This window comes from Artemia sp. Qi Xiang Cuo, chromosome 6, assembly GCF_049724085.1.
Source record: "Artemia sp. Qi Xiang Cuo chromosome 6, ASM4972408v1, whole genome shotgun sequence".
Lineage (NCBI taxonomy): Eukaryota > Metazoa > Arthropoda > Branchiopoda > Anostraca > Artemiidae > Artemia > Artemia sp. Qi Xiang Cuo.
Genome location: NC_142799.1, coordinates 2,810,395 through 2,831,926, shown reverse-complemented (window position 1 = coordinate 2,831,926; position 21,532 = coordinate 2,810,395). Strand labels below are relative to the sequence as shown.

At 36.6% G+C, this 21,532-nt stretch overlaps 1 protein-coding gene across 1 annotated transcript in view; it reads right to left on the bottom strand.

Annotated features, from left to right (window-relative positions):
- Ptpmeg (protein tyrosine phosphatase Meg) overlaps nt 1-21,532 on the bottom strand; it is a 299,589-nt gene that overhangs the window by 234,185 nt on the left and 43,872 nt on the right. Inside the window, exons 3-5 of the mRNA XM_089090461.1 lie at nt 13,274-13,396; nt 5,058-5,100; nt 2,454-2,630 (exon numbers count right to left, since the gene is read on the bottom strand). Of these exons, the coding sequence (XP_088946587.1) occupies nt 2,454-2,630; nt 5,058-5,100; nt 13,274-13,396 (343 nt within the window). The remainder of the gene's footprint in view (nt 1-2,453; nt 2,631-5,057; nt 5,101-13,273; nt 13,397-21,532) is intronic.

The window sequence follows — 21,532 nt, the reverse complement described above, 5'->3', positions numbered from 1 at the left end:
TATGGAAAATCCTGCGATACTATGGAATTCCTGATAAAATAGCGGCCCTAATTTTTGCATTATATGAACAGACAGAATGCTGTGTTCGGACCCAAAAAGGAAATACTAGATATTTCCGTATCATTTCCGGCCTAAAATAGGGCTTTATTCTTTCTCGGTTCCTCTTCGTCCTGTCTGTCGACTACATACTTCTTGATTGTACAGGGTTCGGCATCCAAATTGGAGAAGACAAACAGCTAGCCTATCTGTATTTTGCTGACGATATTGCCTTGATGGAAAGTAACAAAACCAAACTCCAGGCTCTCCCCAATACTATCCGTCAAAATGCTGGCCGACTTGGCCTCAAGATCAACACATAGAAGACAGATAGCATGGCAGCAACATATTCCCCCCTAAACATAAAGTGTAGATATGCAGGTCGTAGAGTTCCGGCACCTCGGCAACACAGTGGAAAAGTCAGGGTCAAGCGAGCAGGAAGTGCAGCTGAGGATAGGGCAAACCAGTAGAACTTCTAACCGACTAAAACTAGTATGGCGATTGAAAAAGTATTCTACGAGGTTATTTAATAGTAATGTCCTTTCTGCACTTCTCTACAGCAGTGAATGCTGGAATTTGACAAGAGAAAAAGATTCTAGAATTCGAAAACAACTGCCTCCGGAGGATTGTGAATATCGACTGGAAAAATCACGAGACACACCAGAAAGCCCGATCTATCTCAGGCCAGCCGATGGTTACGGACATCATTCGGCAAAGAAGGTGGCGATACCTTGGCCACATGATCCGTATAAAGGACGATAGGATCCCAAGACAGATTTTGGATTGGCAACCTCAGGGAAACCATAGGAGGGGACCACAAAACACATTGCGTCGCAGATATAGACGGGACCTGTCCGAAATTCACACAACAATACAACCCCAATGGGAAGATGTTTTGGCGGCGGCGTACATGCAGGACTACTGGCGGCTCTTCGTGGATGCCCTGCGTGGCACCTCTGGCGGCAAGAGGAGATCTAAGATCTAGCTTAAGGTAAAGGTTTTCAGATCTTCCAATTTTCACCCTTGTCTCTTTCATGGATCAAGCTTTGGATTATAAAAAAAAAAAACATTAAAACCTAACATATAAACACAAAATAAATTTTTATACAATACTGCACGCATTTACAATTGAAACAAAGTAATACTAAAAGCGTTTTTGTATTTTTAATAAGATGGTACAACAAATCTATTTTTCGATTCCGGTTCTAGTTACCTTTTGTCAGAAATTGTCCTTAACAAGAAACTGCCGTGTTTACTTTGAATTGTTTTAAACAATTAAACATGTTCTAAACCCTAAAATACTGATCGACTCTATTTTAATAAGATAGTAAAAAACTCAGATTTTTTATTCCATTTCTTGTTGTCACTTTTTTAGAAGCTGTCCTTAATGAAAAACTGCCTTATTTACTTTGAATTGGTTTTAAACAACTAAACATATGCTAAACCCTAAAATACGAATTGAATTTCTTTAAATATGGTAGTAAAATAACTGTGATTTTTTATTCCTTTTCTTGTTGTCATTTTTTCAGAAGCTTTCCTTAATGAGATACTACCGTAATTACTTTGAATATGTTTTAACGGTTAAAAATATGCTAAACCCTAGCAATTTTAAGTTTTTGGTTGTCACTTTTTCACAAAATTTCCTGTTTCTTTCTATTCAAGCATAACGAACTCCACTACAGCCATGACTACGTAAAATACTTTTATTGAGAAAAAACTACAAAAAAAATAAAATAAAAGGACTAAAATTGGTATCATTAAAAAATCAAGGTAAAATAATATAGCGCTAACTTCAAAACTATAGCATCAGAATTTTAAACCGTTTAGCAGCTACAGTGACATCTATCTTTTTTTATACGACATTTGGGGCATATTTTAGATGTCCGTTGACCTTGAACGGCAGTTGCCCCTCCCCCCAAAAAAAGTAAACGAAACCAGGAATTAGATAAAATTAATCTGACCTTTATTTTAAATAATTTTACCTGACCTTAATAACTTTATTCTGACCTTTTTTTTTAATAATTGTAAATAATTTGGATTGGCCACAGTTGAGGTTTTATCTTATGTTTTAACTAAAGTTACTTCTTTCTTTTAATTTTTGCTTTTCCCTTGCATGTGAATATGAGTTTTTCCACTGATGAAGATGAGCATTGAACACACGTCCAAAATATTAAATATTTACTTTTGAATATGAATAGGTCAGCCTATATTGTAATACTACCTTTTTTCTTCGCGCTTTTTCCTAAGAGTTTATTTGTCATTTTACGGAGCCATAACTGGAACGACCTTACTGAGGAAAGGGGAGAATAAAAAGTGACTTATACGAGTTAAGTGAAAATAGGTTTATACAATTAAACAAAAAAATTTAAGCTGTGAGATCTGGGGGAGGTTGGGGGGTCATTAAGACAACAACTTACATTGTAAAGTATAGGATGCAAGCAAGCAGGCAGCACTTTGAGAAACTTTCAGTCGCCCTTCCAGTAAATCCTTTCTGATCTGAAGGAAGTAATGATAGCGGGTATAATCTTCTTTCAGTTTGCTAGGATCGGCGACAAAGAATTTCACTCGAAATAAGAACAAATGACTGCTCAAGCCTAAAAGATAGAATAATGAGTCAAGTCTGTTTTATTACACAATCTAGGGAGGACTTCCAAAAGTTTTTACACGGCCTCAACAAGCTAACAGTTACCACGCAAGTAAAAAAAAAACAAAAAACATTCCTCTCTTTCACCTGTTTACCTTGCATTATTTACATATATCTTATTGCTTTGAAGTAAAGCGCTTTCCTTACACGGATTTGAGACTAACTAGACCCCTTCCCACTGAACTTTAGAAGGTTACACCTGTGTGAACGTGCAACAGCTTTAAATAAAAAATATGATGTTATGATTTTAGAAAGCCCCATTCCTAGAAAAAAGTGCGAAACTCTTTTAAACTGAATTCCAGTAGAATCACAAAAATGGCTTTTTATAGAAATAAAACTCTAAAGACCAATTTACAGCTTTTGAAGAATTCATTTACGAAAAATTATACGAGTTTTGATAACGGGCTTTAGGGCAATCATATAGCTCTAGAGGCATAAGCTAGGCTTAGTTGTTTAAAAAAAAAATGTGTGGTATTCACATCACTCACCGCAGATATTACCTGCTTGGAATTCGTTTCAAAGCACTAACACAGCAAAAAAGTAAGTATAAAGACAAAAGAAAGAGAGGGAAACAGTGAGAGCCAAAAAGAGAGAGAGAGGGGAGAGAGAGAGAGGGAGGGAGGGAGAGAGAAAGAGAGTGAGTGGATGAGAGCGATAGAAAACCTGAGCCGCGATGTTGGGGAAAAAATTCGCTAATATACAGTAAAATCAAGAAGGTCTCTTTTTTTAATGGAATGACTTACTTATGATATTTAGGAGCTCAGCCTGCATAAGAAACCCTAGTCATCCTTCTTTTTTCTTGTAAGGCTTTTTCCTTGTATAAACTTGGGAGGATACAATAGGTATTTTCAAATAAAATATTTTTAAACTTTACATAAATTTTTTATATTAAACCAGGTTTTAATTATCTATTTGACTTTGGATGCTTATTGAGGCGTATTTATGTATTTGATAAACGATCAGCTGGATTAAGAACTCCATCTTTTTGTTGAACGAATGGTTGTCTTAACGAGGACGAGAGGTGAACAGGAGTTCAAATGCCGTCCTAGTGAAAATGGGCCTTTAATCTTACGAAATAGCTGAACAGAAGTTGGGAGATAGTGGTACCGGAGAAACTAACTTCTACCACAGATTAACAAATGATGGACTATGTCTGTCTGAATTTAAATAAATAAATATTGATTCCAATAGGGTTCTATAAAATAGCTGTATAGGAGTTGAGAGTAGGGCTGGAGACAAATTATAAAAGGTAATATAACGAGAAATTAATTTTTAAGAAAGTGAATAGACGAAACTAAATGAAATCAATGTCTAAGAGCAGTCTTCAGCGAAACAACTAAATAAATAAAACATAAATAAAAAAATAAACTTAAATGAAATCTCGAGACGTCAGCTCGTCTGATGTCGATTAAAATCGACGAAAGTCAGCTCGAGACACTGACTTTCACCACAGCATAACAAATGATGGACTATGTCTGACTGGATTTAAGTAGATAAAATTTATTCCGACGAGATTATATAAAATAGGTGCATACGAGCTGGGAGACTGGTGCTCAAAACAAATAATAAAAGGTAAGATAACGAAGAATTATTTTTTTTAAGACAGTGAAGTTTAGACGAAAGTAAACAAATTCTATGTATAAGCAATACAAACAATTAAATACCAAACTGGGACCACATTAAAATGTCGAGACGTCGGCTCCTTTGACTTCGATTAAAATCCATGGAATTCACCTCAAGACGCGCACTTTTGCCACAGTATTAAAAATAATCTACTACGTCTGATTGAATTTAAATAGATAAGTATTTATTCCAACAGAATCCTACAAAGCAGGTGCACACAAGTTGAGAGAGTGGTTCTCGAAACACTTTTTTTCCAAGACGTTTACTCCAAGAGGGCCCTCCGAAATGGCCCTAATGACATACAAATTAATAGAGAGCAATACCCGAGAGGCTGGCTTTCACAATAGCGTAGAAGATGATGAACAATGTTAGATTGAATTCTAAAAAAAGATTTAAGGGAGAATAGAACTTTTTGTGAGGGTGTAAAGAGGGACGCTTTGAATAGATTGGGATGGAGGAGGATCGTGCGTAGCTGAGTTGTCCTCAGGCGGCTTAGTGTTACAGTGAGTTGTTAGTAGTAGTAATTGTAGAAGTAGAGGAAAATCCGACTTTTTTTTTATTTCAATACAGGGTTATAAGCAACCAAAAAATGTTTCTATACCTAGTTTGTAATCCTGCAGACACACATCTGGCTCTTAGGAAGAGGGGGATCAGAGGATTCTTCTTGGGCGTGTTGGGGGGGGGGGGTAAAAAAACAAAGTTTGCATTTACAGACTATGAAGAGTTAGAGCACATAAAAACAAAGACAACTTACCACGAAGCTGTTTTTTCACATTCTTCCTGGGATCCAACCATTTCTAAAACACAAAAAAAATTAAATTTGTTTATGTTTAGCCAAGAAAAAATTTTAAGGCAAAATATAGGAACGAGCTATTCCTTTTTTCAATCTTTTCATCTGTCTCATCTGCCTTTGTTCATCTCTTCCTCTTTGCCATCACCGTCACCTCTAAGTTTAACCGGAGCTAATACATTTATTAGGTGATTTGGTGATGGTTATTTATAAAGTTATCGTAGTTATTTGGTCACAGGCATGAGAGAAATCGTCAAAGCCATAATACAAAAAAATTAACGGCAAAACTCTCCGCTTCCAAGGCTCGACATTGAAAAAACAAGAAGAATAAAACAGATGAAAAGGCGGGATCTTGTTCATAATATGACATTTAAATTTGTTATTTTCGAACAGTTATATATTAACGATAATATTAAGTTGACTAATTTTTTGTGTTACAAATTAGTGGACTCAATGAGTCCTCTTCTGGGATTTTTCAAAATCTGGTTTGTGATTGATTTTTTTTCAGCCATAAAAGAACTTGATTCAATAAAGATAAAAATACATAATAACAGGGAAAATTTAATTTTCAGTAAAATAAAAACTATATATAAAAATTCAAACAGTAAATCCATTTTCATTTCATTTCAATTATAAACGGAAAAGTGGTCATGTTAAATAAACAAATTCTGATTATCTTTTTATTTCTTACAATTCCATTTCATGTTTAAACCTTAATAAATAACATACATAATAAAGAGCGCTATCCGCAAGCTGTCTACCGAAGGTGGCTTAGCTTTCCGTCCGACATTTGCAACTAGCGGAAAGGGTCAATAAAAATAAATAATTCGTAGTTCCATATGATTTTTATTAGCGTTGGGGTATGTCTGCACAACCTTTCCTCCACTGCTCCCGGTTATGCCACTATTTGACAGTTATCAAAGCCTAGCCTGGCAGACTAATTTTTTCCATTTTTGAAATTACCACATTAGCAGTCTTTCTTCGTCAGCAGATACAAAAAAAAAAGAAAAAAAAGAAATGCAAGCTGGTATGAAAATACATAGATAATGCCCAATAAGTGCGTGATAACAAAAATTTGAAGTCAAGCTTAGAGAACTTTAATTGTGTTCTATTTGCGTCAAGAAAAAAGAACCTTTTATAAACGCTAAATATTCCAGAACCTGTACAATTCAAATCAATTCCACAGCTTTTCTAAGACTGTTGTTACGGTTTCTATCCTCTGTAAAAGTTCCCACCTGCGTTTCTAATGAAGTATAAGCAACCCGGAGTTCACAGGCCAGAACATTTTAGCAAAATATATAGATTTTTTCAGGTTAGTGATTATATCCATGAAAGTTGCTACCTTCAAAGTTGCAGCAACTTTGAATGCTGCCACTTTGGTATTCTCCTAATTTTTACTGTGCTTTGTTTTCATCAGACAAAAAAGGGTAACTATGAACCAAACATTATTAAAAAATTTTAAAAAGCCGTTCCCACTTAGAGTACCAAGGATATTAAAATAAAACACTTTAACCCCCCTAAACCAGCGGTTCCTAACCGAATTTGAGACACCCCCTCCCCTAGTCACTTCTAACATACTAATGCTCCCTTGTTATATTTAAATTTCGTTATTCAAAATTTTGCGTGTATTCACCAGAAGAAACTTAAAAGGCCGTTAACTTGCGTGTCTTTTTTGGGGCCGTCTTCTAGGTATATTTTATATTCTATGAAAAAAATTGTCAGAATTTAACACATTTTATGCAACGTAAAACTTCATTGCAATACTATCATGTATCTTTTTTGTTCTTTAATTCCATCTGAATTTGACGTCATTCCTATGAATTTTTTTTTTCAAAATTAAGGCTCTAAAGTATAGTCAGCCGAAGGGGGCACATCCTACCCATGACCCACCAAAATACTGTCATGCCCCACTCCTATTTACACACAAGCTCCTATCTACAAAATTTGAGATTTTGTATTTTTTGCCAAAAGAAATATCACAGATGCAGTTTTTTTTTGTTTTTTTTCCCCAGGAGTGGTCTTATCGAACCAAAGGTCCTAGATAATTGGGAGAGGGCTAATTTGAACGGAAGTCATTAGTCCTAATGCCCTTTTTAAGTGACCACAGAGATCGAAGGACAATTGACCCCCCTCCCACGTCCCTTTTTCGCAAGACATCCGATAAAAATTTTGAGATAGCAATTTGATTCAGTACAGTTGAAAGATCCAACAACTGTGCCTTTTGGGATTACATGACCCTCAGAGTCCGTGGGGAAAGGGTTATAAGTTACGCTGTTTGCCAATTGTTCACAAATAGTATTTGTTATTGATAAATATACAGACATTTTTAGGGGAGGAATTTTCTGCAAGGAAGTGATTTTCCACGGGGATAAATTTCTCTGGGGAGGAAATTTTTCAGGCAAAATTTTATACGGGGGGAGGGAAAGGGATTTCCTGGTACGATTTGCAAAATGGTCAGAAATTAAACTAAAAAAAAATTTTTACAACTGAAAGTAAGGAACAACATTAAAACTTAAAACGAACAGAAATTACTCCGCATGTGAAGGGTCCTGTTAATTCCTCAACCCTCGCTCTTTACGCTATTTTTTCTCACAATTCTCTAAGAAAGACTGCTCAAACACAAGGATGGTTGAATTTAAATGAGAATTATTGTTGAAGAACGTTGTGACTTTAGCGTAAAGAGCGAGGGCTGAGGAAGCGGCAGTTCCCCTCACATACGGAATAATTTCTGCTCGTTTTAAGTTTTAGTGATGCTTTTTACTATCTAGTTGAAAAAACTTATGTTTTTATTACTTAATATCCGGTGTTTTTAATTTTTTTTAGCTATCGCCTGATTTTTTCAGTTCTCCCATTATTTCCCATGAACTAATCGCCAGGGCCACATCCAAGGAAAGGATTCCATGGGTATTCTATGATGATATTAGAGTTTGCTTTGCATGTTTAATTATCGGAAAAAAGAGTTTTATCTAAGGGTGTATCGGGAGGAGGGGTAACTCGTTTGAATCCCTTGAATCGAAGAGCGTGTTGAAACATGCTCTTTTTGGCTATTTATTTATTAAGAAAAAAGTAAAGAGGCTTTTTCCATAGTTGAAAATTTTTTATATAATTGTAAATACATCATAAGTTTATGATTTATAATTATATTTTTTTTCAATGATTTTCATATTTAGTACTCTCTTTTCCTTCTCTTAAAGTAACTATTACCCCTTATAAACACTATGTTTTAGCAAAGGGTGTACCGGAGGGGTGGGAGTAACTATTATGTTCGAAAAATATAATTTCTTATTTAAAGTTAATTACAAATGTCTTTATTATATAATGTTCTGGGTCCAATTTTCCTAAATGCTAAACCAAGTGGTTCAAGAGCGCACACCATATATTTTCACAGATATGAAAGAAAATTGTTAGCACATAGCATATAAATGCCTAGTTTTATTATCTTCAACCATTTGAAAATAGTTTCAAATTTTCAAGGGATCTGGATGTTTGCAAACTTTATTTGCCAAGTTCCGACTTTTACGAGGAGTAGGAATAAACCTTTGCCAAATTAAAGTGCTATGGCAACATGGATTCAATCCAAAACTAAAATGTTTATTCTTAAGCTTTTCGTGTTGATTGAAATGATTATCGGTTTAAAAATTAAATGATTCCCACAAACCATGAAGGATTTAGGAGAAACCCGAGGGGGGGGCTGACTTCCTGACATCTGGTGTACATCTCAAAACACCACATGCACCGCAGAGTTCTCACACGCTTGGCACAATTCGACCAAGCTTGGGACGCGCCACCCGGTGTACGTGCTTTTTGAGAGAGAGCGACCCCTTGAAGGTACTATACAACAAAATTTCGACTGTCACAACCAAAAAAGGGCCATTTGCCATGTTTGAAAAAATGAGTTTACAGACAATTTAGTTAAACTTGTCCATATGATTCAGTTGATACAGTCAGGGAAAAGTTATGAATAGTTGACCCCCATTCCTTATAACTCTTCTTCTGGCAACAACTACCCAAACCATTGGCATTGTTTTGTATGATGCATCACCTGGTTGACCAGTGAAATTTTAACAACTTCTTTGAAGTTTTTTTTTGCCGTTAATGGAATTAATTAGATAAGCTACGTCAATTGAATTAATGGTTATTTAAAGTCATAAAAAAAAGGAAAAACCAAAGGACGTAATACATAATCAATGATAAAGTCTGAAAAGATGATTATGAGGGGATACCGTGCATGTCCGTGCATACGCCCACCTGTCAGACTCTTATTGGTATCTCTTAACTTTGGAATAAGGGTCTAACGTACCCTTACCTAAGTCACTCAGAAGAACTATGATTTGAAATATATAGTAAAAACTTGCAAAATCTGCAAAATCCTTGATACCAAAGGATTTATAGGAACCTCCACAAGACTTGCATTTCAGTAAAAAAAAAATACATAAATAAATCTAAATGCTAATCTAGCAACTAGGAAAAAACAAACAATTTCTTAAAGCAAAAATCTTTGTGACAAGCGATTTCCTTTTGCTATCATAAACGATAGTTGACTATTTGAAATGATAGTTAAACCTATAGTTACTATTTTTTCCCCCTTGAACTCCCTTTTTCCCAAATATTCAAACTTGACTTTAGTTCTCGTAGAAGCAATGGGGTTTTTAATAGAAAGGTCTGAAGTACCTCTCCCAAGTAACCCTCTTCTAATTGGCTTTGCCATTGCAGACCAATCTGTGCTGCAAGATCGAATTCCATCCATTATTTGTCGCTTAATGAAGAGCAAGGAGAAAGGGATTTTCTTCGAGTTATGTTAGCAAAACTCTTACAGATTTTCAAAATCCTTCAGATTTTTGAACCAGACGCTCTGACGTTGTATTCTGAATAGGCCATATCTTAATACCAAAGGATTTATAGGAGCCTTTACAAGACTTGCATTTCAACTTCTTGTTGTAGATGGAATATTGTGTCATGATCGCGAGCGGACAAAACAGTAAAACCTATTAGTTGGTTACAACTCACTGGTAGGAGGTGCTTGATACATCAAATTTCTTATCCATTTTTGAGCCAATATAAGAGACATTTATAGCATAATATCAGGCTTTTTTATAAGGCTTAAAGGGAGTGAATTAGGAAAATCCATTGGGGTTTTTCTGATGGATGGAGAAATACAACTAGTATTCCCCAAAATCTTTATGCAGAACCTGCTTCTTTTAATAATTCTCAATCAACCATTTGAAGCATTTAAAGATATCTATCAATTTTATATTGGTCGAAAACTGTGAACTGGAGAATCAGTCATTTTTTTACATTCCAACATTACTTTTACCTTAACGACAAAATCAGTTCGTCAATATTCATTTGTCAGAGCAATCTTTACTTATGATTAATTAAAAAAAACTTTTTCCACAAAATAAGTTTTTCAAAGAAAAGTAAAGAACTTCATTAAACAAAAAATGAGCAAAAATCAAATAATCTACCAAGCGTGAAACTACCACTAATCAGCATCGATAAATAAATATAATCCAAAACGAACAGAAATTACAATAAGTAACCGATTCAAACTCAAAACGAGCAGAAATTAACATAAGTTGGGCTCAAAAGCCCCTATGCCTTCCCAAGACCAGAACATAATTTCCACTTTATTGAAAAAATATAAATGTTCTTACTTTTATAACTTTGATAAATCAAATAATATTAACATTTTGATTACTAAATATCAGTATATGTATATTAAACTGACAATGCACATTCATTTGTATTTTTTTCAGTAAAGTGCAAATTAAGTTCTGGCCTTGGGAAGGCATAGGGGTTTTGAGCCCAACTTATGTTAATTTCTGCTCGTTTTGACTTTGACTCGGTTATTTATTGTAATTTCTGTTCGTTTTCGGTCATCAATATGGGTCATCACAATCACTTTCGACCATTAAAAAGAGTACTAGCTCTTTGAATTTCCAATCGAATGAGCCCTTTTTCAAGTTTCTACGACAGAGATTTCAATAAAAACCTTATACGCCCCCAGGGTATAACTTATAGACCTTACCCTGAGTACAGTGGGGAGAGTGTCCTGCTCAAAGGTGTAATTTCTTGATCTTTAAACTGCGTGGAACAAAATTTCTATCTAAAAATATTGAGCGGACATTTTTGGTGAAAAGGAGGGCGTGGAAGGGGTGTTAGTTGCCTTCCAATCCCTTTCGACTATAAAAAAGGGCACTAGCCATTTCAATTTCCAATCGGATGAGCCTTTTTTGAAGTTTCTATGACAATGCTTGCTATAAAAACCTTATATACCAACAGAGCATAACTTATAACCCTTCGCCTGTGGGCTGCGGGGTGATTGTCATCCTCAATGAAGTATTTTCCAGAACTCTACACTTCGTTGACCAAATTGGCTATATCAAAATTTTGGTTGGGTGTATTCTGGGAAATGGTGCGTGTGAGAGGGGAGCTGGTTGCCCTCCATTCAATTTCGACTATTAAAAAGGGCACTAGCCCTTTGAATTTCCAATCGAATGAGCCTTTTTTGAAGTTTCTACGACAACGCCTTCTATAAAAACCTTATATGCCTCTAGGGCATAACTTACAACACTTGCGCTGAGGGCTGTGGGGGAGTATCCTCCTCAAAAACATAATTTCTATCTGGAAATCAACTACGGTGAACAAAATGGCTATCTCAAAATTTTGATTGGATGTGTTTTGGGAAATGGTGGGTGTGGAAGGGGTGTTATTCGCCATCCAATCACTTTCGACTATTAAAAAGGTCACAAGCCCCTCCAATTTCCAATTGAATGAACCCTTTTCCAAGTTTCTACGACAACTTCTTCGATACGAAATGCCCAGCACACAAGCAAAAAAAATAATAAATAATACATTGTGCCAACATCGTTCTTATATGCCCCCAGGGCATAACTTAAAACCCTTGCCCTGAGGGTTGTGGGGGAGTGTCCTCCTCAAAACTATATTTTCTATTTGGAAATCAACTACGCTGAACAAAATGGCTATCTCAAAATTTTGATTGGATGTGTTTGGGGGAATGATGGGCGCATGGGGGGGGGGGCTAGTTGCCCTCCAATCACTATCGACTATTAAAAAGGGCACTAACCACTGTAATTTCCAATCGAATGAGCCCTTTTCGAAGTTTCTACGACAACTCCAAATTTCTCTTTACATCCAAATTTAATTAAAAAAAAATATAATTAAAATATCTGACCATTCAAACTGCGCCGCTTGCATCATAATCAGAGAAGTCCTCCACGCCCACCTCCATACAAAAATGTTGAAAATAATACACGTTATTTTTTAAATTGTTCACTGAACAGCGAGAATATGGATAGATATTTCTTTCGCATGAATTCAAGAATTTTGTAACTAAAAGTCTCTATAAAATACTTACAAGTTCTAAAAGAGCATATGGACTACTCCGATGAAAATCCTCCGATGGTGGGCGTGGAAGGGGTGTTAGTCGCCTTCCAATCACTTTCGACTATTAAAAAGGGCACAAGCCACTCCAATTTCCAATTGAATGAACCCTTTTCCAAGTTTCTACGACAACTTCTTCGATACGAAATGCCCAGCACACAAGCAAAAAAATTAATAAATAATACATTGTGCCAACATCGTTCTTATATGCCCCCAGGGCATAACTTAAAACCCTTGCCCTGAGGGTTGTGGGGGAGTATCCTCCTCAAATATATATTTTCTATTTGGAAATCAACTACGCTGAACAAAATGGCTATCTCAAAATTTTGATTGGATGTGTTTTGGGTAAAGATGGGCGCATGGGGGGGGGGGCTAGTTGCCCTCCAATCACTATCGACTATTAAAAAGGGCACTAACCACTCTAATTTCCATTCGAATGAGCCCTTTTCAAAATTTACTAAAATTCCTTCAATACAAAGTTCCCTGGTCTAAATGAGAAGAATGATAAATAATACATTGTGTCAACATCGTTCTTTACTTAGGCAGCGCGATTGCGCTGCCTATGATACGTGTTCCCTTATACGAAAAAATTACAAATACTCGGATATGTTTTCTGCAGAACTCCGCGTCAATTTTGTGTGTCATTCCCATATTATTAATTCACATAAAAAAAACTTAGCTTGCATTCCGATCTTTCCAGGTCATCGCTAGAACGACCTTTTTTTCAATGCTGCATATGGAAATATAAAGGGTAAGTCTAAACTAAATCAACTCACAGAATTGTCCAATGTTCCTTCAAAGGCTCCTTCCTCACAGAAACGAAGGCCAAAATAATGTCTTTCAATTAAATCCAAATGATCAAACACAACGTTGAGTAAATCCATGCCTTTGGCGTTTCTCTGTAAATGGAGAACAAATATTATTGACAATAAGCCTCAGTTTCTTTAGAACACTGAAACTTATAGAGACTTCATTTTATTTTGTCTCTGAAGACCTTGAATTGTTCTTGAAAGCTTAGAAACTTATGGGAAAGGTAACAGGAAACGTATCCAAGTAAGGTCAACACTGAGCGAGATTTTCATTGCTATTACAGGAATTCTAAACACAGAAGACAATGATGTTTTAGAAATTTTTCCAGGGAGGGGGAGGCAATGGCGGATCCAGGATTTTTTTTTTGGGGGGGGGGGGTTACTAGTTTTTGACTCAGTTTTCGACTAATTTTACTGGTTTTTACCTAGGTTTTACTAATGTTCGACTCGGTCAAAAATTTCGGGGAAGGGGGGGTTCAAACCGGGTAAACCCCCCCCCCTGATACGACCTTCGGGGGAGGAGAGGTCAAAAAAATTCTTCTTTGATGTTTTCTATTTCACCGACTATTGCAATTTGTATGTATTTTTAGCCTTGCAACAGCGAGGAATTAAAAAATTGAACATGTCCTTTTTAAAATGTATAAACTGTCGGTTACAGTATAAAAGTAGTTCTTTTGTATACTGTCATTTTAGAACAAAATTCTGTTTGTCAAATAAACATATTATACAGGTTTCACAATATTTTAGTTATAAAAAAAAACAGTGTAGTCTCAAAAGTCATTTATTTTTATTTATATGTTTTGATTCTTTTAAATACAATTTTATCTGATGACTTTTAAAATAAAACGCCTTGATTATATCGTAAATTTTCTGTGAAATAAAAGACCTTGATTTAATTTAAAGTCCTCTGGGTTCTGTATGTCATGTCCTATATTGTACAAATGTTATTATTTTCAAATGTTAAAATTGTGTTTTTTTAAATGTTAAAATTGTTTGTCACGACATAAAAGTAGTTCTTTTGTATACTTTTTTCCAACAAAATTCTGTCAGCCAAACAAAAACTTTTAAACATGTTTTGTTGTGTTTTCGGTGATTGAAAGACGGTCTAGTTTTAATAGTTATTTATTTTTTTATTTGAATGTTCTGATTCTCTTAAATAGAATCTTATGTGACAGCAGCTAAAATAAAACATTTCGATTGTCTGTTAAATTTTCTGAAAACAGAACACCTTGCCCCTATTTAAATTCCTCTAGGTTTTGTATGTCATTCTCTGCGAATTAAAGCTAAAGTGAAAGCGGTAAAACTTTCAATGAATGGAGAGGGGAGTTTTGAACTAAATCAAAACACATTATGTGCATACAGGCTGGCAAAAGGGCGCACCCCAGGAGCGGCTCAAGGTATTAAGTTGTAACTTTAAAGGAATGTTGAGGAGGTGATTAATTAACTAACAGAGAAAATGTGCCCGCTGCAAAACTATTGCTGCTACTACAACTACTTCTTCTAGTACGACTATTACCAAGCCTAAGGGTACTAAGACGAAAATTTCAGGGTATGTTGAGGGGAAGTTGACAAAATCAAAACCCACTATGTGCATCGATGCAACCAGAAGGTTGTATCAGCAATATCTCAGGAACAACATAAAATATCAAGTTGAAACTTTCAGGACATGTTGGGGGGTATGTTGAACTAACCAAAAGGTACTATAACCATGATACTGCTACTAATTTTACTGCTAGTTTACTATTTCTACTACGGGTATTAAGGTGACATTTTCTGGGAATGTTTATGGGGATGTTGAACTAATCAAAATACGCTATGTGTATGCAGTTTGTCCAAAGGAAGTATCGTCAATATCTATTAGGATTAAACTTTCAGGACATGTTGTGGGAGGAATTGAACTAAAAAAAGGCACTATGTCCATACTACCAATACTAAAGATCAAAAAACACTATGTTTATGCTGGTCATTAAAAGGGCATACCAGCAATGTCACAGGAACGGCTTTGAGTATTACAAGTTGAAACTATCAGAGCATGGTGAGTAGATGTTGAACAAACCAAACGGCACTGTGTGAACACTACTGCTCCCACTGCTCCTATAAATATTGCTACTGCTACTTGTACCATAATTATTTGGGCTATGGGTATTAAGGCAAAACTCTCGGAGAACGGTTAGTGCTGCGTTTAATCAAAACACACTATGAGAATGCAGGTTGTCATAAGGGAGTATCAACAATGTTTCAGGAACGGTTTAGAGTATTAAGCTGAAGTTTTCAGAGCACCTTTAGGGGGGATAACGAACCAAATTAAAAAATACTATGTACATACGGGTTATCGAAGGGGTGTTTCAGTAATAGCCCAGCAACGTATTAGGGTATCGAGCTAAACTTTTCAGGGCTTCTAATATTACTACCACTTTTGCAACTACTTCAACTAATACTACTGCTCCTACTGAACTAAATCAGAATAGTTTAAGTGCATCAAGGTGGACAAAATGGCCTAACTTAGGACAGGAATAGGTTATAAAGTAAAAACATTCAGAGAAAGTTTATGTTGCTATTAAAGGCAATATGTACGTGCTGGATGGCAAAAGGAAGCATCAGCAATATCTCGGAAATGAGTGAGGGTATTCACTTGAAACTCTCAGGGCTAGTACTATTACTACGGCTACTACTACTACTGCTGCTGCTACTATTAAACTAAATGTAAGGGGTTTAAAGTCATCTAGGATATCAAAGCGGCATAGATACAATATTTCAGGAAAAAAAAACAGGGCATCATGTTTTATTTTTCAGGGAAAGCCGAGGGGGTGTAAATCTAAATCAAAACTTATTACATGTATCCAGACTGTCAAAAAGGTGTATGTGGAATATCCCAAGAACAACTAGGTGTGTTGCGTTGTATCTTTCGGAGTCTGCTATTGGAGGCGTTGAACTTTCATCAAAACGCACTATATGCTACCCCGCACGTGGAGGACCCAACACCTACTCCACTAAGAGATGAAGCACTCTCAGCAATAAAATCTCTAAAAATTAATATAGCCCCAGACCCGGATAGTTTTCAGTCAGAACTATTAAAAGCAGGCCAAGAAGAACTGGTCGATATCTATCACAAAGTCATAACAAGTATTCCAACGGTAACGGTTCATCTCGTTTAGGACTAGTCCCCTTTTTCCTGGTTTGACTAACGTGCGTATGTTTAGCGTTCCTAGTGAGAGATATGTTTTTGGGGTTAGGATAAACGAAGTCTTCTCCGACTGGAGAGTCGTTAAATCGGATAAATGATCGTCGGCTGCCCCGGACGCGGTAACAAAATCATTTTCATTATCATCATTATCAACAATATAATTCTCGCAATTTGCAATTCTTGGTCTCATACCATCGGTTACCGGACGCGGTAGCACGAGTTCTTACTTTCTTATTCGCCATTTTCATCATTTATATTTAAGAGAGGGAGTTTCATGGCTAATTTGTCGGGGTAGCGGTAAGCCAATCCTCTCTACCCTTAGCAGAGCCCATTGTCCATGCAGCTGGATCGTCTGCCCTTCACAGTTATCCCTCTAGGAAGGGATCCTCCCGTTGGGTGGTCTGTGACGCCGAGCAATTTTTCCCATTGCTGGAGGAAGGTGTGTAATACCCGGGACATGTCCACACGCCGGTGGGCTCTGCATGGTGTACATCAGAGGAGCCTTCCTCCTCCTCCACCTGTATTTCAGACCCCAGGGTGAAGGTGTCCCAGTTTCAATTATGGACCCCAGGAACTAGGTCCTCACTATATGCATGCAGGTTGTCAAAAGGACTTAACAGCAATGTCTAAGAGACGGCCGAGGGTATTAAATTGAATCTTCCATGTTAATAAGGCTATTACTAGTAATAAAACTACTAGTTATGCTACTACTACTACTACAACTGCTTGTGTTTGTGACTACTTACGACTGCGACTACTTGGAACTGCGACAACATATGACTTGAACTACCTGTAACTGCAACTGCGACTACTACTATTGCTACTAATATTATTACTACTATTGAACTAAAGCAAAAGATTTCAAGTGCACCCAAGTTGTCAAAATGGCACTGATGCAATATCCTAGGGATGGAATAGGGTGCTAAGTTAAAATTTTCAGGAAAGGTTGAGGGGGATGTAAAAACTAAATCAAAATATATCAAGTGTATCCAGATGGCCAAAAGGGTGTCTGTGCAATATCCCAGGAAAAAACAGGGTATTGCGTAGGAACTTAAGGATACTTTTGGGGGGACAATAAACTAAATCAAAAGACACTATATGCATCCAATCTTGTCCCAAGGATAATAAATTAAAACTGTCAGTGCAAATCGAATGGGAAAATGAGCTAATTCAAAATCCGCTATGTGCATCCTAGGTTGTCAAAAGGGTGCGTCTGCAATATTCCGGGAAAATTTAAGGGAAATAAGCAAAAGCTTTCAGGGAATGAGCAGGGCCGGTTGATCAATATTTGTCTATACTGAAGGCTGTAACGTGATGCTGGTTAGAACTCCATCAGCCATATGGAATCTCAAAGATTATGCAGATTTTCAAGCCACATATTTGAATATATTCCCTCGTACCCGTCAATCCAAAGCATTATAGTTTAATTACTATTAAGAAGTGTTGCAAAATTTTGTCCAACATATAAAATCTGGATTCTTCCAGGGAAAAACCGAAAAGATTTGAAATATTCTTCTCTTAACCAATGAAAAAGACTATGTCAATTAAGAACTAATAGAAATTGATTGTAAAAAAAAATCCAAAAAATAAGTTTTCCAAAGAATAGCATAGAGCTACGTTACACCGTAGATGAGCAGAAATAAAGTCAAATAATTTTTCACGCGTAAAACTAACATAAATCACCATCAATAATTAAATTAAATCCAGAAAGAAACGAAATTACAATATATAACAAAGGCAAAGAAACTACCAGAAAGGGGAGTAGGGCTAGCGCCCTCTGTACTTCCTAAAGACCAGAACGTAATTTGGACAATACTGGGAAAAAAACATTTTAACGTTTTCTCTATTATCAGTACAACCCCCTTATTGACTCCCGTGAGAACACCGTGCTGCCATCTACAATTGATCTGATCCCACACCATATATGGGCATAGCATCCCTAGGGGAAATGGATTTCTGAGAAATTGATTGCGTAACCTAACCAAATCTGATGAGTTCCGGAACGAACACCATATATGGACTTAGAGTCCCTAGGGAGAACACCTGTGCTGTCAGTCCAACGGGGCACCATATATGGGCATGGAATCCCCAGGGAGAACACGTTTCCGAGAAATTGGTGTTCGTTCAGGAGAATTGTTTCCGGGCGAAGTTTTTTAATGTCTTTGGTGTTCGTTCAGGAGAATTGTTTCCGGGCGAAGTTTATTAATGTCTTTGGTGTTCGTCCAGGAGAATTGTTTCCGGGTGAAGTTTGCAAATGCGCATCAACGGTGGGGAAGAGATATTTTGATCTTAGAGATGAAGAGATTAACGCGGGAATGGGTTTCCTAGGAATTTCAAATGTGACAGCGCAGGGATGCCAAAACAAAAGGAACACGCAGAAATTACGTTTAGAGATTATTTGGGCGAAACCGTTTTAGACATTTTAGGGAATTATTTGGGCGAAACAGTTAGAGACATTTTAGAAGATGATTTAGAAGATGATATGGGGTGAAACTCTGTGGTCGTTATAATACACAAGTTCTATTTGAACAGTGTTATGAGGTCCCCTACCCCAACAACCCCCCTACCCCAAAAGGCCCCGAACCCCCATACCCCAACCCAAAGGCCCCCCGACCCACCCAAATGCCCCAAAGCCCCCAAGTGCCCCCCGCCCCCAAGTGCCCCCGGGCCCACACATTTTTTTTTGTTTGCATGTCTGGGTTGGTGTTTGCAAGTCCAAGTATTTGTCTTTGTTGGTTTGTATATCTAAAGTGCCTGTCTTTTCTCTGTTTGCATGTCTGATTCTATTTGTTTGCATGTCTGAGTTGATGTTTGCAAGTCCAAGTATTTGTCTTTGCTGGTTTGTATATCTAAAATGCCTGTCTTTCTCTGTTTGCATGTCTGATTCTATTTGTTTGCATGTTTGGGTTGGTGTTTGCAAGTCCAAGTATTTGTCTTTGTTGGTTTGTATATCTAAAGTGCCTGTCTTTCTCTGTTTGCAAGTCCAAGTATTTGTCTTTGTTGGTTTGTATATTTAAAGTGCCTATTTTTCTCTGATTGCATGTCTGATTCTATTTGTTTGCATGTCTGGGTTGGTGTTTGCAAGTCCAAGTATTTGTCTTTGTTGGTTTGTATATCTAAAGTGCCTGTCTTTTATCTGCTTACATGTATGATTCTATTTGTTTGCATGTCTGGGTTGGTGTTTGCAAGTCCAAGTATTTGTCTTTGTTGGTTTGTATATCTAAAGTGCCTGTCTTTCTCTGTTTGCGTGTCTGATTCTATTTGTTTACATGTCTGGGTTGGTGTTTGCAAGTCCAAGTATTTGTCTTTGTTGGTTTGTATATCTAAAATGCCTGTCTTTCTCCGTTCGCATGTCTGATTCTATCTGTTTGCATGTCTGGGTTGGAATTGGCAAGTCCAAGAGTTTGTCTCTGTAGGTTTATTCAGTGACTATTTGCCAATTTTTTTGTGTCTGTTTCTTCCTTTTTGTGGGTTAGGTTTGGTGTATGCCATTCAATGAATTGTTCTTTGTTGGTTTGTGTATATATATTGCCGATATTACAATGAGAGCATGACTTATTCGCGATGTCTTCATTTAGGTGTTGTTGTTTTCAATTACAAGTATTTGTATTTGTTTGTGTTTATATTTAAAGTGCCTTTCTTTCTCTGTTTGCATGTCTGATTCTATTTGTTTGCATGTCTGGGCTGGTGTTCTGCAAGTCCAAGTATTTGTCTTTGTTGGTTTTTATATCTAAAGTGCCTGTCTTTCTCTGTTTGCATGTCTGATTCTATTTGTTTGCATGTTTGGGTTGGTGTTTGCAAGTCTAAGTATCCGTCTTTGTTGGTTTGTATATCTAAAGTGCCTATCTTTCTCTGTTTACATGTCTGATTCTATTTGTTTGCATGTCTGGGTTGTTGTTTGCAAGTCCAAGTATTTGTCGTTGTTGTTTTGTATATCTAAAGTGCCTATCTTTCTCTGTTTGTATGTCTGATTCTATTTGTTTGCATGTCTGGGTTGGTGTTTACAAGTCCAAGTATCTGTCTTTGTTGGTTTGTATATCTAAAGTGCCTATCTTTCTCTGTTTTCATGTCTGATTCTACTTGTTTGCATGTCTGGGTTGGTGTTTGCAAGTCCAAGTATTTGTCTTTGTTGATTTGTATATCTAAAGTGCCTGTCTTTCTCTGTTTGGTTGTCTGATTCTATTTGTTTGCATGTCTGGGTTGGTGTTTGCAAGTCCAAGTATTTGTTTGTATATCTAAAGGGCCTGTCTTTCTCTGTTTGCATGTCTGATTCTATTTGTTTGCATGTCCGGGTTGGTGTTTGCAAGTCCAAGTATTTGTCTTTGTTGGTTTGTATATCTAAAGTGCCTGTCTTTCTCTGTTTGCAAGTCTGATTCAATTTGTTTGCATGTCTGGGTTGGTGTTTTTCAAGTCCAAGTATTTGTCTTTGTTGGTTTATATATCTAAAGTGCCTGTCTTTCTCTGTTTTTATGTCTGATTCTATTTGTTTACATGTCTGGGTTGGTGTTTGTAAGTCCAAGTATCTGTCTTTGTTGGTTTGTATATCTAAAGTACCTAACTTTCTCTGTTTTCATGTCTGTTTCTATTTTTTTTCATGTATGCGGTGGTGTTTGAAAGTCCCAGGATTTGTGTTTGGTGGTTTGTATATCTAAAGTGCCTATATTTTTCTGTTTGCGTGTATGATTATATTTTTTTGCATGTCTGGGTTGGTGTTTGCAAGTCCAAGTATTTGTCTTTGTTGGTTTGTATATCTAAAGTGCCTGTCTTTCTCTGTTTGCATGTCTGATTCTATTTGTTTGCATGTCTGGGTTGGTGTTTGCAAGTCCAAGTATCTGTCTTTGTTGGTTTGTAGGTTAGATTAGGTTAAGTTAGGTTAGGTTAGCCTAAGTACGCACGCGTACGTAGGCTAACCTAACCTAACCTAACTTAACCTAATCTAACCTAGCCTAACCTAGTCTAGCCTAACCTAACCTAACTTAATCTAGCCTATTCTAACCTAACCATACTCGCCGGAAAATCCCTGCAGGTCGACTTTGTATTTG